We start from the raw sequence: 19,512 nt of genomic DNA on the forward strand, positions 1-19,512 counted from the left end.
TACACACAAATACACATATAGAAAGTATATAAAGAGGCGAGTGGATGAAGGTGTTATGTACAGTAACAATTTTCTGAATAATTTTTTTTTTTTAATGGACGACGGTGTTATGACCTAGGCATCATAGTAACAATGTTATTTTGAATATTTGTAGTCTGTTTACTGATATATTTTTGGGATAAAAGTGCTATGGACAATATTTAAGTTCTAATAAGTTATCTTTAATTGCAAATATCTCAGTTTCTTATAAACGTAACATAACACCTTCATCCACTTGCCTCTTCAATTATTAGAAAATAAAAAAATACTGTAGATGACATATTAAAAGGAAAGGATAACTTAAAAAATATTATGCATGGGAGTGAATCTATTATGCCTTGTGGTTGTGTGGCGGAGGTAGTACAAGTAATACTATAAAGGTGGATGTCACGCTTGGCTTGAGTTGGGGATCTGACGACTGATAATTGACTGAGGGAACAGCTATCGGCAAAGGAAGGAAACGCGGTGGCTGAATGTAGTTCTTACTCAGTGGCGGATCTTGCCACGGGCAAGCAGGACTTTTGCCCGGGGCGCCGCCTTCCGGAGGGCGCTGGCGCCATCCGGAGGGCGCCGCACCGTGGCAAGATCCGCCACTGCTGCCCGCTGTGTCCCTGTCCGCCTCCGCTGCCGTCCCCGTCCCCGTCCGCCTCCTGAAGGGAACTAGACGCTATGCGTCTAGTTTCCCTTCCTGGAGAGTAACTTTGCTGAGCGGTGCGCGATGACGTCATCGCGCACCGCACAGCAAAGGTCCTCTCTACGAAGGGAACTAGACTCATAGCGTCTAGTTTCCCTTCGTGGAGAGGACCTTTTGCTGTGCGGTGCGCGATGATGTCATCGCGCACCGCTCAGCATTCAAGCGGCGCTTTTAATGTACAGAGGGCGTAATTGACCACGCCCCCTGTATTAGGCCACGCCCCATTTCCTGCCCGGGGCGCAGAGCGCCCTTGAACCGGCCCTGTTCTTACTCATGGATTGAAGACTTAGGCCTGAAAATGTAGATAGGTAGGCAATGAGGACAATGAACGAGAATGATACACTGTAGAAAGATTAATTCAGCTTTATTGAGACTTCAATCATACACAACGACTAGGAGATAAGTCTGAGTGAATTCTGAAAGACGAAATGTTCGTGACGTGTAAACGATGCTGAAGTATATTGAATGAAGAAGTGACTTGTGATTTGTAAATGAGGCTTAAGAACACTGAATGAAGAGATGACTTGTGATTTGTAAACGATGCTGAAGAAAACTAAATGAAGAGATGACTTGAACGATGTTGAAGAGAGGATCGCTGTGAGCACCGTTAGCAAATGGAGACCCTCTACCAGATAGAGGATCCAGCGGTTAAACTGCAAGAGCAGGTGGACTGGGAGGAAAGGACTGCAATAACAGAACTGACCACCAGGCGATCACAACAGAACCAGGATACCAGGGGTTAACCTGGGAGCACAAAGCTTGAGCACCTTACAGCAGCAAGTAACTTGAAGCACTGGCACCATGATTTAGCATCAACCCCTTTTTATAAGGGAAGACTGAACCGGATTGGCTGGATGCGAACTGGGATACCTATTGGCTTGGCTTGGTCTCCAACATGGTGGCTCCCTGCACAGAGGACACATGTGGAATCAGCACACAGCCACTACCTCAGGCCTCAGCCTCCCAGACGCTGCACTCCAGCAACAGAACACTTGGAAACAGACACCTACGGCTGCCATGCTCCGCTCCCCAGGACCCGGACTCTGGCCTCCAGACAACCGCACCGGAGGACCTCGATGCCACAGCTCCTATCCACTACAGCCACACCAGCCAGCTATCAGGAAGGCCGCAGGGTCCAGAACCGGAGGTAAGACTCTGGATGCTGACAGTAACCCCCCTTTTTAGGGTAGTCTCCGAACACCCGCACTGCTTCGTGGGATTCTTGGCATGAAAGGCACAAATCAGTCTTGGAGTATGAACATCCTCTGCAGCCACCCAAGATCTTTCCTCCGGACTATATCCTCTCCAATATATGAGATACTGGACACGAACATACCTCTTTCTGGAATCAAGAATCTTATGAACCTCAAATTCCTCATTTTGAGCAGCTGCAACCTTGGGAGATTTAGGGAAAGCTGCCCGAAAACGATTTAGTACAAGAGGCTTTAGCAGAGAAACGTGAAAGGCATTGGGAATTTTCAAATAGGGAGGCAGTTTCACCTTGTAAGAAACAGTCTGAGGTTTCTGGTGGATATCCAAACACGATCTCGCACTTTGAGACTAGGAACAGCCCTCTGTTTCCGATCGGCATAGGTCTTATATTTCTGGAAGTTTTAAGTAGTGCCTTATGAATTTGTCCCCAAATCTTAGTGAACTGATGAAGAGTAGATTCAGCAGCAGAAACCTCGGGAGGTGGGAGAGATTTGAAGGAAGGAATTTGTGGATGAAAACCGTAGTTAACGAAGAAAAGAGTGGAATTGGTAGAAAAACGATATAGGTTATTATGTGCGAACTCAGCAAATGGGAGGTAATCCATCCAGTCATCCTGAGCAGGGTACATGAACATCCGTAAGAAAGTTTCCAGATCTTGGTTGACTCTTTCAGTCTGTCTGTCAGTCTGAGGATGATAGGCTAAAGAGAAGTTCAACTTGATTCCTAGGACAGACTTGAGAGCTTTCCAGAACTTGGCCATGAATTGAGGACCCTGATCAGAAGCTAATTCCTGTGGGAGACCATGCAAATGAAAAATCTCTGAAAAAAAAACAATTTGGATAGCTGAGAAGCAGAGGAAAGACCGCTGAGGGGTATGAAGTGAGCCATCTTCGAAAATTGGTCCACAATGACCTAAATAGTGTTGTGCCCTCTGTAGACTGGCAAATCAGTTATGACATCCATAGAGATGTGAGTCCAAGGCTTTTGAGGTGTTGGTAGTGGATGAAGAAGACCTGAGGGAGATGTTCGTGGACTTTTATGTTGCACACACTTGGAACATGCTGCTACAAATTCAAAGACATCCATTTTAAGATGAGGCCACCAGCAGAATCACTGAATGAACTCGAGAATCTTAAGACCACCGGCATGACCCATGAAAGACGAAGAATGAGCCCATGTAAGCAATTTTCTGCAAAGTTTTGGTGCCACAAAAGTTCTCCCCAGAGGAGGAAAAGGAACAGTTTGAGTTGAAGCAAATGAAGCCGGATTCAGAACAAATTGTTTCTCAGAGGATTCGAGAGAATCATCCGTTTGAAAAGAACGAGAAATTGTATCTGCTCTTCGATTTAAGGTTCTTGGGCGGTAAGAGAGTTTGAAGGAGAACCGAGAGAAGAAGAGAGCCCACCTGGCTTGCCGTGGGTTTAAACAATGAGCTGTCTGGAGGTACAGAAGATTCTTGTGATCCGTGATAACAGAGATAGGGTGTTCAGCTATCTCTAATAAATATCACCACTCTTCAAAAGCTAATTTTTTGGCCAACAGTTCTTGTTCACCAATAGGATAATTTTGCTCTGCTTGGGAGAATCTTTGAGACAAATATGTACACGGATGACTTTTCTTATCTTCAAAGAGCTGAGAAAGAACTGCCCCGACTCCCACCAAAGAAGCATCTGCTTCCACCTGAAAGGGGCGACTGAGATCAGGTTGGCGAAGAATTGGAGCGGACATGAAGGCCTCTTTTAAGAATGTGAAGGCTTTCAGAGCTTCATGTGGCCAAATCGAAGGATTGGCTCCTTTCCTGGTTAACATGGTAATTGGGGCAATAATAGTGGAGTAGTCCTTGATAAATTTTCTGTAAAAGTTGGCAAAGCCAAGAAATTGTTGAATCCCTTTTAGAGTGGTAGGAAAAGTTCAATCATGAATCGCTTGGCCCTTGGTTGAATCCATCTGTAGCTCCTGTCTGGAGATGATATAACCAAGAAAGGAGATGTAGGGTACCTCAAAGGTGAACTTTTCTATCTTGCAAAAAAGATAATTCTTCCTAGGACGGTTTAAGACCCCTTTGACTTGCTCACGATAGACCTTCAAATCTTTACAAAAAATTAGAATATCGTCCAAGTATACCACTAGACAACTGTAAAGAAGAACAGTGGCCCCTTTCACTCGATCGAATAACTCGGGAATTAGGGGCAGAGGATATCTGTGCTTCACAGTGATCTCATTCAAACCCAGTAGTCTATGCATGACCGTAAACCCCCGTCCTTCTTTTTCACGAAAAAAACCTGCCCAGGCCAGGGAGGAAGAGGGGCGAATAAAACCCCTACTGAGATTTTCCGAAATGTAGTCTGACATGGCCTGGGTCTCTGGAAGGGATAAAGGGTATATTCAACCTCTTGGAGGAGTCTTGCAAGGTATCAAAACAATGGGACAGTCCTAACTATGATGAAGAGGCAAAGTGTCAGCTCCCTGTTTGCTAAAGACATCTTGAAAGTCCTGATAGACTACCGGGAGTTCAGAAGGATTCCAATTGCAAAGAGGTTTCACAGACGCCAAGCACTCATAGAAGCAAGATTCACCCCAAGCGAGCACATCCATAGTTTGCCAATCGATGCGGGATTATGTCTTTGTAGCCAAGGGAATCCAAGAATTAACTCTTGAGAGGCTTTAGGAATTACTAGGAAATAGATGTTTTCTGAATGAAGAACTCCAACATTTAATTTGAGAGTAACAGTGCAGTGAGTAGTGGTTCTTTCGGGGATGTAGCTTCCATCAACTGCATTGATTGAAATAGGACGATTCCAACTTCACCGTCTGAATTCCAGTCTGCTTGACTAGTGCCAAGGTGATAAAACTCTCTGCTGCTCCAGAGTCGAGTAGTGCAGAAACAAAAAGAGAAGAGGAGGAGAGCTCTAGACAAATGGTAAGCACAGATTCTTTCCTGAAAGGTAATTCCGAGGAGACTCCTAACTTAACCTCTCCTGCGTAAGTTAGGAGCAGGAGTTTCCCGGCCGATTACTGCAGGATTTAACAAAGTGATCAGCTGCTCCGCAATACATACAGAGGTTTCCTCGTCTCCACCTCTGTCGTTCTTCATCAGTGAGATGGGACTGGTTAATCTGCATGGGTTCCTCTGTGGATGGAGAAGATGGTCTAGGAAGAGGAGCAACCCGAGAACTCGGACGGTCTGACTTTGATCGCTCCAAGCAATGCTCTCTATACCTCAGATCCAACTTGTTGCATAGAGAGATTAGTTTGTCCAACTTGTCTGGAATGTCTACGGTTGCTAGATCATCCTTAATATTGTCTGAAAGACCATGCCAGAAAGCTGCTATGAGAGCCTCTTCGTTCCAACCAAGTTCGGAAGAGAAGGGTATAAAACTGGATAACGTATTGACTGACGGTTCGAGTTCCCTGTAGCAAACGCAGAATTTCCAAAGAAGCTGAAGAAGTCCTGCCCAGTTCAATGAAAATCTTGCGAAAAGTTGATACAAATTCTGAGTAATTTGAAATAATGGGATCCGCTCTCTCCCACAGAGGAGATGCCCATTCCAACGCCTGACCGGTCAGCAGAAAAATAATATAAGCTATCCTGGTCCGGGCGGCTGGGAAATTCACAGACTGTAACTCAAACTGAATCTAACATTGGTTGAGGAATCCGTGGAACTTACTAGGTGAAGGTAATTGCAACTGTGGAAGTGGAACTGGCACAGAAGCTGTTAGAACTGGAGTGGCAGGAACGGAAACTGGCACTTGAGGTACAGATATGACTGCATGGAGAGAGTCGAGACAGGCTTACATACTTTGCATAAACTGCACGATTTGAGTTTGCATAGCTTACTGTTTATTTAAACATGATAGGATGTCTGAGGCTGCATCACCCCCAGAAGCCTGATCACTCATCGGATCCATGGGCCCAGTGCTTACTGTCACGCTTGGCTTGAGTTGGGGATCTGACGACTTATAAATTAACTGAGGGAGCAGCCATCGGCAAAGGAAGGAAACGAGGTGGCTGAATGTAGTTCTTACTCATGGATTGAAGACTTAGACCCCGAAGATGTAGATAGGTAGGCAATGAGGACAATGAACGAGAACGATACACTGAAGAATAATTCAGCTTTATTGAGCCCTCAATCATACACAATGACTAGGAGATAAGTCTGAGTGAATTCTGAAAGACGAACTGTTTTGCGACGTATAAACGATGCTGAAGAATACTGAATGAAGAAGTGACTTGTGATTTGTAAATGAGGCTTTAGAACTTTGAATGAAGAGATGACTTGTGATTTGTAAACGATGCTGAAAAACACGGAATGAAGAGGTGACTTGGGATTTGTAAACGATGCTGAAGAACACTGAATGAAGAGACAACTTGAAGAATGATGTTGAAGAGAGGACCCCTGTGAGCACCGTTAGCAAACGGAGACCCTCTACCAGATAGAGGATCCAGCGGTTAAACTGCAAGAGCAGGTGGACTGGGAGTAAAGGACTGCAATAACAGAATTGACCACCGGGCGGCCACAACAGAACCAGGATACCAGGGGTTAACCTGGGAGCACAGAGCTTGAGGACCTTACAGCAGCAAGTAACTTGAAGCACTGGCACCATGACTAAGTATCAACCCCTTTTTATAAGGGAAGACTGCACTGGATTGGCTGGATGCGAACTGGGATACATAGTGGCTTGGCTTGGTCTTCAACATGGTGGCTCCCTGCACAGAGGACACATGTGGAATCAGCACACAGCCACTACCTGGGGCCTCAGCCTCCCAGACGCTGCACTCCAGCAACAGAACACTTGGAAACAGACACCTCCGGCTGCCATGCTCCGCTCCCCAGGACCCGGACCCCGACCTCCAGACAACCGGCTGCAGCACCGGAGGACCTCACTGCCACAGCTCCTATCTGCCGCAGTCACACCAACCATCTAACAGGAAGGCCGCAGGGTCCAGAACCGGAGGAAAGACTCCGGATGCTGACAGTGGACACTATGATGCATCTATAATAGGTGCACCCAAATTATACTTACCTCTTTGGAGTCCCCCGTCGGCCGGCGCTGCATAAAAGCAGAAATCAGTGATTTGTGCATGAGCAATAGAGAAGTCTCTGGGAGCATGGCACATGTTATGCCATGTTACTGGATACCTGCACATGCGCAGTAGACTCTACTACGCTGCCAGAGAGGAGGGGGCCCTTATGGAGCCTGTGCATGGCCCCCCTTCTCTCTTAAACCACCTCTGGGTGGACAGAAGCATGATATCAACTAATTATCAAATCCTAGAAACTTCGGTAATGTCCTAAAGTTTAGTGAAGATATTGAAGATGGAAAAATTAGATTTGGATATTTCAGCAGGACAATACAAAACATCCCATGGCGGGTGTAGTATGGTATGCCGGCGGTCGGGCTCCCAGCGACCAGCATACTGGCGCCGGAATCCCGACCGTCGGCATACAGACAGCTGGGCGAGCGCAAATGAGCCTCTTGCAGGCCCGGTGGCGCACTACGTTATCTATTCTCCCTCCAGGGGGGTCTTGGACCCCCAAGAGAAAGAAAAGATGTCGGTATGCCAGCGGTCGGAAATTCCGGCGCCGGTATGGTGGTTGCCGGGAGCCCGGCCGCCGGCATCCAGAAGACCACCCTCCCATGGGATAGTTACAGGAATGACATATTAAAATAATAGAATGGCCTTCACAGACAATAAACTTGAATCAGTAATAATATGGTTGGAGATTTCAAACACTTGCACATAAGAGAACTGAACAATATCGCTGAACTAAATGCAGGATGTGACACTCAATGGGATCCATAACTAAAACGTTGGTGTGGCTTAAATCAGTAGAGTGGGGGTTTTGGAGCAGATGGGCATGCACTGTCAGACCCCATCACCAACCTGTCCAATGCCAGCCACATATGCTATATTACCAGTAATTTAGCAACAGGTGAGAAGTGTTTTCCAAAGAACAGTGAAAAATACAAACCATAATCAAGAATGAATACACATAAAATTTGGATGCTGTTGAAACATTTGGAGGTTTAAGTGACTAATAGGTTGTCAAACTATTGAACATTTATTATTATATGTTTTCAGAATCTGTTACATTCAGCAACTTAATATAAAATGTGCAATAAAAAAGGAAGGTATATTCCATCATGCAATACCATCAGGTTACCATCTGATTAGCTCCAAATTTATTCTGCAGCAGGACAACTACCCCAAACATACAGCCAATGCCATTAAGAACTATCTTCAGCATAAAGAAGAACAAGGAGTCCTGGAAGTGATTATATGATCCCCACAGAGCCCTGATCTCAACATCATGGAGTCTGTCTGGGATTTCATGAAGAGACAGAAGGATTTGAGCAAGCCTACATCCACAGATTATCTGTTGATACAGGTAGTTCTCAAATATGTTTGGAACAACCTGCCTGCCGAGTTTCTTCAAAAACTGTGTGCAAATACACCTAGAAGAACTGATGCTGTTTCGAAGGGGTCACACAAAATATTGATTTGATTTAGCTCTCTCTTCTGTTCATTCACTTTGCATTTTGTTAACTGATAGAAATAAACTATTAACATTTCTATTTTTGAAAGCATTCTTACTTTGCATATATATATATATATATATATATATATATATACTGTATATATATATATATATATTATTATTTTTTGTTTCTTTTCGTGGCACTCAGCAAAAATGTGAAATTGGACTCAGTGTCCTATAAAATTCCTAACATTCCAGCTAGTGTGTATACATCGGCAGAAAAACTGGTCGTCACTCAACGATTTGAAAGTTAAAGTATATTGGCTCTCATTCCGAGTTGATCGCTCGCTAGCTGCTTTTAGCAGCAGTGCAAACGCTAAGCCGCCGCCCTCTGGGAGTGTATCTTAGCTTAGCAGAAGTGTGAACGAAAGGATCGCAGTTCTGCTACAAAAAAAGATTGTGCAGTTTCTGAGTAGCTCGAGACTTACTCCTAGCTAGCGATCACTTCAGAATGTTTAGTTCCTGTTTTGACGTCACAAACACACCTTGCGTTCGGCCAGGCACGCCTACGTTTCCCCAGCCACTCCTGCGTTTTTATCTGGCACGCCTGTGTTTTTACACACACTCCCTAAAAATGGTCAGTTACCACCCAGACACACCCACTTCCTGTCAATCACTCTGCGGCCAGCAGTGCGACTGAAAAGCGTTGCTAGAGCTTGTGTAAAACTACATCAGTATTTGTTAAAGTAGCAGTGCGCACCATATGCATGCGCAGAAGTGCCGCTTTTTTACCTAATCGCTGCGCTGTGAACGAAAGCAGCTAGCGATCAACTCTGAATGAGGGCCAATATACTTTTTCACTTTATACACTTTTCTGTGTATATGTATAATGATGCAATTCACCCCAGCCCAACTAGTGGCCACCTGCATGTGGTGGTGGGGATTGCAGGATAGGCTGAAGATTGGTGCAAAGAGACCTTGCACCAGAGGCTTACGGTCATTAGGTCGACAAGACCTAGGTCGACCACTATTGGTTGACATGCATTAAGTCGACGTGGTCAAAAGGTGGACATGGTCATTAGGTTGACATGAACAAGATCGACGTGAGATTTTCACTTTTTTAAATTTTTTTGAGTTTTTTCATACTTTACGATCCACGTGGACTACAATTGGGAACAGTAACCTGTGACGAGCACAGCGGTAGCGGAAAGAGGCACCTTGCCCGAAGCATGGCGAGTGAAGCGAGCCATGCGAGGGGACGCGGTGCACTAATTGGGGTTCCCGGTCACTTTATGAAGAAAACGACACCAAAAAAGTAAAAAAAACCTCATGTCGTCCTTGTTCCATGTCGACCTTATTCATGTCGACCTTTTGATCATGTCTACCAATAGTGGTCGACCTAAATCTTGTCGACCTAATGACCCATACCTGCACCAGCCCTGCCACTACTTTAATGTGTCCATTTAAATTAAGTTTTTATGTTTTCTTTGTAACACTAACATTTCTTCTTGAGAAAGAAGAAGACACATGCAATACGTTTGGTACTGAAGTTTTGAAAGGACTGCTGGAAACCCAAACAATAAATAATTTAATAAATACAGTTTGATTAGAAGAAAATCAACCCTCTGTGAGTTTCAGCCTCAAGTACAGTATATAATACATACAAAAGTATTACGTTGTTACGAAGACAATATTGAAAACTACATTAAAGAGCCAAAAAGCAAAAAAAAATATACGGTATATATACAATACTCACAGATCCTGACACAGATGAAAATATATTGACTCATCTTCATTCCACTGAAGCTTTGCTGTAACAAAATAACATTTTTAAAGAAGGAACTTTAACAGTAAATGAAACTTGGCAAACTCCACCTTCCCATTTGCAGTCTTTGTCAGGCAACCTCTAAACACTATTTTAGTAATTATAAATATAATTAATCAGTTAAAAATCTGTTGTTGTTTTTTGTTTCATATTTTCTTTTATCTAAAATATAAAAATAATTTAAAAAGTGACAATTTGATACTTGCACTGGCAGAAACTTCAGGTGTACAGTATACTGAATCTTATGATTCATTCAACTTTCAAAGAACAGAAAAATCCATGTACTGTATATGTAACCCTGAGTCACCTGGATATCACACAGGGTCTGGGATTAGGCAGCAGACTTTCTCTTCTATCTACATCCAGTGATTCCCAAACTAGGTCTTCAAGGCACCCAGGGCTGTTTCTAGCCAATTTGGCTCCCAGTGCGAGATTTAAAAATGCGCCCCCCCATGACATAAAATGTGCCCCCCCCCCCACACACACACACCTAGATAAAAAAAAAAACTTGCGCGCGCACCCGGCAAGGGGGCATGACCTCATCTAAATGGGTGTGGCCTCATTTAAATGGGAATGGCCTCGTCTGAAAAGACTACCTCACAATCCAGTTTTTGATCCTGCTCCAACAGATCACGACCACCACAGGAAAAAAAAATTCTACCATATTAAGCCCCACACAGTAATGCCCCCTGCACCATATTATGCCACACACAGCAATGCCCTTGATACATTAAATCCCCACACTACGGCAGGCAAAAGTCCCCATTTCACACATTACGGCAGGTGTCCCCGTTTATACATTGAGAGAGAGAGAGAGAGAGAGAGAGAGACAGAATACTTACAGAGGCGATTACCGCTCTTTGGCCCGCCTCACCAGTCGCTCCTCGCGCCGGCCTTTCCCTCTTCCTAACTTGGATCCCCCTCTGTACTCCGCTCGGGGGGGAGAGTTTCGCGGAGTGACGGGGTTGCGTCGCGACGTAACGACGCAGCCGCGTCATTCCGTGAAACTCCGCCCCCCCCGAGGGGGTTACTCGGGGAGAAATAGGAGGGGGAAGCAGGGAGCCAAAGTTAGTGCATCGGCGGGCGCCCAGTGCGGTTGCACTACTCGCCTGCCCCAAGAAACGGCCCTGAAGGCACCCTAAAGGGGCATACACACTCAGGCTTGGACTGACCCACAGGGGTACAGGGAAAACCACCCCTCTGTCTGGGGGGCCCACCTCCTGCTCTAAGGATCAGGTTCCAGACTGTTCACTTGAAATATACATTATACATATGAAATCTTATACAGGTTGAGTATCCCATATCCAAATATTCCGAAATACAGAATATTCCGAAATACGGACTTTTTTGAGTGACACTGAGATAGTGAAACCTTTGTTTTTTGATGGCTCAATGTACACAAACTTTGTTTAATACACAAAGTTATTAAAAATATTGTATTAAATGACCTTTAGGCTGTGTGTATAAGGTGTATATGAAACATAAATGAATTGTGTGAATGTACACACACTTTGTTTAATGCACAAAGTTATAAAAAATATTGTCTAATATGACCATCAGGCTGTGTGTATAAGGTGTATATGTAACATAAATGCATTCTGTGCTTATATTTAGGTCCCATCACCATGATATCTCATTATGGTATGCAATTATTCCAAAATACGGAAAAATCCCATATCCAAAATACCTCTGGTCCCAAGCATTTTGGATAAGGGATACTCAACCTGTACTGGACTATGGTCTATTTTCGACAGTGCATTGCTGTTATTAATTTGTTATTAATCTGGTACATTATCATGCATGCAGCAGCTGAATTTACTGTATATATTTATGAAGGGGCCCAGACGTTGCACTCTCTAATGGTTAATCAAACCAATGAGGTGGTAGGCCACACCCCCTCTGCAGACTGGCCACATCCCTAAACATGGGTCCCTACCACTGCATTCCCTCGGTGGGCCCTACATGCCCTAGTCCGACACTGTACACACTAGATGACTTTTGTGTTACTGTGCTAAAGGGCCTAACTCAGTAATGCTCTTACTATTGTATTATCTTAGCGTGAGGAGTTGATGGAGGATAGCCACCTCTTGTCTCCAATCAGTCAGTGGTGCTGCGAGAGGGGGGAAAGGGTACAAATTACTCAAGCCCAGGTCTGATGGAGGGGCCCAGTGAGGGCCCAGAGGGGGCCCCGGGCTCCCTCCCCCCTTACCTGGCAGCAGCAGCTGCAGCTCTTTTCCTCAGCCCAGCACATGCTGTGTGTGCTGGGCTTCAGTGTAGCCATGGAGGTGCTTAAAATACCATTTTTTCCCCAGTATTTTTTTCTAAGAGTGCATGACCACGCCTCCTGTGATTAGGCCACGCCCCCTGAAAAGTACCTGGGCCCAGCCAGGCTCTCTACTGCCCTGCAATCAGTGACAGATGTTTCTTTGAGGTAATCCGTCCCAGCTTCAGCACTGATGCCACCTCTAAGTAAGAACACTGGAGACGTATAACTCAGTACTCTCGCATCTGAAAAAGAGGCATTAATTATTATTATTATTATTTATTAAGGGTTAAGTCACGGAAGTGCTACAATTATTTTCATTGCACTTCACAGTGGGGATACTCATTTCAGTGGCGCACATTCCCTGAGTACCTAGAAACCCCATCTGCCAGCCTGATCCATTGCTGCAGATTTTTTTGTGAGAGGGAGAGCTTTGTCTCTGTCTCATCAGGCTGCCCTCAAAGCTCAGACAGCTTTCATGCATTCAAGGTAGGTCACTCATAACCATGGAGAAGGCAAAGCACAGGGGAACTGCTGCGACGTGGTGAGTGTCAGTGAATTACTGTACTCCTCTTCCGTGATGGACAAAGCAGTTAAACTGTCTGCTGTTAGAAAATGCATATACAGGTTGAGTATCCCTTATCCAAAATGCTTGGGACCAGAGGTATTTTGGATATCGGATTTTTCCGTATTTTGGAATAATTGCATACCATAATGAGATATTATGGCGATGGGACCTAAATCTAAGCACAGAATGCATTTATGTTTCATATACACCTTATACACACAGCCTGAAGGTAATTTTAGCCAATATTTTTTATAACTTTGTGCATTAAACAAAGTGTGTCTACATTCACACAATTCATTTATGTTTCATATACACCTTATATACACAGCCTCAAGGTCATTTAATACAGTATTTTTAATAACTTTGTGTATTAAACAAAGTTTGGGTACATTGAGCCATCAAAAAACAAAGGTTTCACTATCTCACTCTCACTCAAAAAAGTCCGTATTTCGGAATATTCCGTATTTCGGAATATATGGATATGGGATACTCAACCTGTATAATATCCTCATACGCTCCAAAAAGTTTACTGCAACTGAGACCCATTGCTGCATCATATTAAAAAGCAATACATTTTTGGACTGGGCTTATTAAATGTCATGTGAGGAGGACTATGGGCTCGCAGAAGATATCCACCTCCCCCTTTTAAAATTATTATATTTGACCCTGAATTTTTTACATGATTATCCCTACTAAATGTAACTTGCATGGACAGCGGTAGTAATAAACGTTGTCCCTGCGAGTTTCATTCCCAGGGGTGTCGGAGGAGTCTTTCACGTACTGTGTATGATAGATTCCTCCTGAGATTCTAGAGACTGACTTTAGGATGCGAGAGGGGGATTAGAAGATCCCTCTCCTGTGAGAATTCCTCCGTAGGCATGAAGTGGTTTATGCCATCCTCAGGATAGTATAAACCAGTGGGATCAAAGTTTGGTACACAGACATGAGACTACAGTCCCCCTTGAAGTTAATGGAGATTGTAGTCTGCATCGGTAGTTAGCCTTTTGCAGGAGATTTCTGTGACAATGTGGCTTATATGACAGGATCAGTGATTGCTTATACGCAATACTCTTCCCTCTATGGGACACTATCTTTTATCCAGTATGAATGGTCAGCATAGTTTAATTTATCTATGTCAACATCATGAAAGTCAACATTTTGCTTGTTGACATTTTGACTATGTCTATAATTTAACTGTCAACCATGTTGACCATGTTGATCTCATGTCAATCAACATTTTGGTATCGACCTTATTGTCTAGAGTTTCACTGTAGATATTTTGATTCTTCCCCCCAAAACATATTTGCTAGTCCCATTGCAATAGGAGTCATATTTGCTGACATTCTGCTGCCCCCTTTGGGAGAGGGAAGTCAGGGCAGCACAGCGGGGGGAGTGGTGCGGCATGAGGAGGGCATGACAGAGGAATGTGATACTGAATAGGAGTCGGGAACAGGGTGCATGACCATGTCATTATGACCCCACCCCTGCTACACAATCACAAAATTACTGGCATTGAGAGACAGGAGTGGGGGCACGATGATGCTATTTAACATGAATCGCATCATCAGGCCGCTCACTTGTTGACAGCTGCAAGGGGGGGAGGAGGTGTTGGCAGATGCAGTGGGCTGGTGGCATCTGGCCGGGAAACTTGCCAGGGAACTGGCCGGAAAACGTAAGTTTTACCATGACACTTTTTTTGTTGTTGCAATAACTAATTGCCACTTCAATTCTACCTCCTATCATACTTGCCGACTCACCTGGAAAACAGACGGTAGGCTCCTGAAAATTTAGATGGCACTCCCGGCCTCCTAGAAGAGTGGCTTCTAGAGGACCAGGAGTGCCATCTAAATTAAGTTAACCTTGGGTATGGCTGGTGGAGACCAGGACCAGCATCGAACAGTGTAAGCTTGTGAGCCTCCCAGGATCCGCTGGACTCCTCTCCCTTCAAAACCCGCACCCATGCTCAGGCACTTCAGTTTATTTAACAGGCCCAAAGCAGGAGCTGGAGAGAAGAGAGAGAAGGAAGAATGGTACACACAGGAAACACACCCTCACATAGAGGAGAAGGTAACTGGTGACCGTAAAGTAACCCATTGAAGCTAGGTGCGTCAGGCTGGGTGCCATGTGGATCCCATGGACCTCGAAGAAAAGGAGTTAATGAAGGTAAGGTTTACCATAACTTTTTATTTTCTTCTTCGGGGCCCATGGTCATCACAGGGTTAACCTTGGGATATCCCAAAGCAGTAGTAATAGGGAGGGGACACTCCAAAGCTGAAAGGAGGACATTACGGCCAAAGGTTGCATCCTGAGAGGCAAACATATTAAAGGCATAGAATTTAAGAAACGTTTGGGCAGAAGACCATGTACAGTAGCAGCCTTGCAAAGCTGTTAAGGATATGCACCATGGCGGGCTGCCCACAAAGGACCCACAGAGCTAGTGGAGTTAGCAGACAGTGCTTGGAACAGGAAGATCAGCTTTGCCCGGGTCTGTCGATGGAGTGGTAGGATAGTATTGTCTGGGAGGATGCTTCAGGAAGGAAAGAGCGTAACCATGACAGACTACTTCTTGGACCAAGGCGTTAGTTATGATTTGATGCCATGTGTGGGTGAACTGAAGAAGTCGGCCTCCCACCCTAGGGAGGGTCCCCAAAGGAGAGGCACGCTCCGTCAGGCTGATGGTTTATCCTTTGGCTTGGTAGCTGGACGTCTGAAAGCCCAAGCCTGCTTGGTCTTGGGTTTGGAAGCCTTGACGGTGCAAGACAATCGTTGGAAGGTCTGACCTTTGGCCTTGCCTGCAGACCAATACAAAAAAAGAAATAAAAACAAGCGCAATGTTGAGTTACCACATGTTTACATTTGATATAAGGAGAAAACAATAATCACCCTTATAACAATGTTAGCAGTTATTTATATTGTCTGTATATTCATAGTGGATTGCCAGAAACAAGAAATCCTTTAATATTCATGTGGTGAGTTTCCACAGGCCAACAAGCGTTTCACAACACGGCTCCCAAACTGGATTAATAAGACAGTAAGAGAATATCAATGGTATGAACAGAAAGGTATCAAACGTGTATAAGGTAGCGGTAATATTATTATGGGAGTGGGTCCAATATACAAAGCAGAAAACTTTGCATCGAAGTTCAGACCCCATGACTTTAGAAATGTGAATTTGAAAGTACTATTGCTCTGGCTCCGAACTGCATTCTTAGTTTACAGCACATGATGGCGTTCCTGGCTTTCAACTCCCCAGAGATTACCCGGACACATACTTATCTACTAAGAGGGTGTTCGGTCCCTGAGATCCAGGGATGTGGAAGGAGTGTGAGTGGAGGGGGATCCCACTGTGGAATGCCACTATTTTCAGAAGCGGGGGTGTAGCCATGATGATGTACTCCATCGGAAACTGCATTATCATGCCCCAGCTGACTTACTTGTAAAGACAAGCACATGTAATTGGGGTTTTAGATCAGTGGTTCTCAAACTTGGTCCTCTGGACTCCACACAAGCCACGTTTTCCAGGTCACCCGGCAGGTGTGCTGTGTGTATCAACAAATGTCACATCTTAAAAATCCAAAGATGACATGGAAAACATGAACTGCGTGGGCTCCTGAGGGCCGAGTTTGAGAACCACTGTATCTAGAACCTTAATTACATGTGTTTGTCTTTACTGTACTCGGCTTTAGCCAGTACACACCTTCCCTGCCCCATCGTGTCTATATATAGGTGCAGGTGAGCAGGGGCGGATTGGAAACAAAAAGCGGCGCTGGAAAAAGTTGTACTAGTGGCCCCACATGGGCAGCACCAGAGGTGTAAGGTCTAGCCATGGGCCATGGCAGCAGCACCCTCCTCCCAAGACTTTCCAGATAGTGGGCATGTCCAGCATCAAGGGGGAAGTTAAAAAGAAATAAAATTAAATGTTATGAGCACATTATATGATATACCTTCAGAATTTAAGAAACTATATAATTCTTTAGAAAGATATATTTTCTTGCTTATTACACCAACCGCGTATCCCAATCACTATTCACTCAATCTTATATGTCAGCCAAGCAGGCAGACAGAGCATACACTAGATCATCTGCAATCACAGGCTAAGTGGCAATGTCATTTTCATATATGCAAATTATTTTGCATCTTATTCATTATGTCTATAAAAAGGACCACATGTCCTCAAACAAAACAGGCCCCACAGGTGCGCCGGCCCACCGGGAATCTTCCCCGTTAACCCTATGGCTAATCCGCCTCTGCAGGTGAGCATAAGTGGTAGAATGGTGCTAGTGTGGTTGGGGCTGGAGACTCCCTAATTTGGAGGGGTTCTTCTGCACTCCGGAAGAATATATCATCTAGAAGATCAAGTTACAGCTAAGATTAGGGATGCTTTGGTTATTCTTGATTGTGTTCCCTGTGGGTTGGATTACTGAGTATGTGGAGTCATAATATTTCTTGTTGAGCCTTTCTACAGTGTACTAAGGGGGTAATTTAGATCTGATCGCTGGGCAGCGATTTCTGCAGTCCTGCGATCAGTGTGCGATTGCTTGTGTAGCAGTGCTGCACAAACTGATTTTGTGCAGTCTCTGCACAGCCCAGGACTTACTCAGCCGCTGCGATCACATCAGCCTGTTCAGGGCCGGATTTGATGTCAGACACCCTCCCTTCAAACGCTTGGTCCCGTCTGTGTTTTTCCAGACACTCCCTGAAAACGGTCAGTTGCCACCCATAAACGCCCTCTTCCTATCAATCTCCTTGCGAACACCCATGCAAATTGAACCTTCGCACAAACCTTTTTCTGACTGGTGACCCACTTTGCAGCCATCCTTCACGCCTGCGCATTTCGGTGCATACGCATGCGCAGTTTGGATCTGATCGCCTTCCGTGCAAAAACGCGCAGCAGTGATCGGATCTGATTGACACCCTAGGTACACATTCTGAGACACCATTGCAAGTGTGTTCACTTTATGGGTGTACTACAGTATATCATGTAGGTTTCTCATGTTTTGCAGATAAACCCCTTGTGATCAGGAACTCTGAGAATCCTGGGACATGGTGTCAGAGGTAAGCGCGTTTTTTACAGGATTTATTCATAACGCAGATACATACCTCCCAACTTTGAGGATGCTGGAAGCAGGACTCCTGCGCAGCGAAGCCCCGGCCGCCGGGAAAGGGGCGTGGCTCAAACAGAAGGGGTGTGGCTTCACAGTCTTGCCGCAAACACGAGCCATGCCCCCTATTCCCCGCCACTGTGGGGGCATGGCCAGCGCTCAGTGAGCTGCTGGCAAGCCCCCAGTCCTTCTGTCTCCATGACTAGACCAGGGATGTGCGGTGAGCTAAATAGCTCAGGAGGCACTGGCTAGCACCAGAGTCAGATTTACACACAATATTCACCGCTGCTCTACAGCAGAGCAGCGAGGGACAGTGAGCCTCCCAACTGCCTCCCCCCATGGCGGGACACTGCGGCCCGCGGTTGGGACAATGGGACAGTAACAAAAAACAGGACAGCTCCGCGAACATCAAGGTATGCAGATACTTTGATTATCGTTATTTCATGATGCCTTTTACTTTTACTACACTGTGCTCCAATGTTCACAGATAAAAACTGGATCTTTACAATCTACGTCTATGCCTTGAAAATTAGAGACTCTTGCCAAATGTACTGAGACAACTTTTATTTAGAAGGAATATCTGTATATGAGATCCGGTATCCGGACTCCAGGTCGACAACAAAGAGGTCGACACACCTTAGGTCGCCGCCAATTGGTCGACACACCTTAGGTCTACGTGGGCAAAATGTCAACATGGACAAAAGGTCGACATGGAAAAAGGTCGACATGGACAAAAGGTCGACATGGGTTTTTCACAATTTTTTTCTTTTTTGGAACCGTTTCATACTTAACGATCCACGTGTACTACGATAGAGTGCCGAGCAAAGCGAGCCACCTTGCCCGAAGCACGGCGAGGGGACACAGTGCACTAATTGGGGTTCCCGGTCACTCTACGAAGAAAACGACACCAAAAAAAAATAAAAAACTCATGTCGACCTTTTGTCCATGTTGACCTTGTTCATGTTGACCTTTTGTCCAGGTCGACCTAAGGTGTGTCGACCAATTGGCGTCGACCTAAGGTGTGTTGACCTTTTTGTTGTCGACCTGGAGTCCCAGACCCATGAGATCCTCACCTAGTGATGTCAGGTGTAGCTCATTCAGCTAAATGGCCTATGTTTAGTGCGGCGCATCCTTCCTGAGTTGTGGCATGTTTAAACTGCCAGATTGGATGTAGTCTTAACAAACTTTATGGGGGATAATCAATTGTTTGAAAAGTCATTTGGGTGTCTGTCTTTTCCTATATATTAGACAGGAAAAAAAAAACACCCAACCAAACAATTGAATTCCCCCCTATAAATGTTCTGCCGTTCTCACACACGGAGCCTCA

General features: G+C 45.0%; 1 protein-coding gene across 1 annotated transcript in view; it reads right to left on the reverse strand.

The window, feature by feature from the left end:
• The window catches only part of LOC134965102 (immunoglobulin superfamily member 1-like), a 240,861-nt gene extending 230,629 nt beyond the window's left edge, over positions 1-10,232 (reverse strand). The window contains exon 1 of the mRNA XM_063941650.1: positions 10,184-10,232. Within this exon, the coding sequence (XP_063797720.1) occupies positions 10,184-10,223 (40 nt within the window). The 5' untranslated portion in view covers positions 10,224-10,232. The remainder of the gene's footprint in view (positions 1-10,183) is intronic.
• Between the last annotated feature and the right edge of the window lie 9,280 nt (positions 10,233-19,512).

This window comes from Pseudophryne corroboree, chromosome 10 (assembly GCF_028390025.1).
Source record: "Pseudophryne corroboree isolate aPseCor3 chromosome 10, aPseCor3.hap2, whole genome shotgun sequence".
NCBI lineage: Eukaryota > Metazoa > Chordata > Amphibia > Anura > Myobatrachidae > Pseudophryne > Pseudophryne corroboree.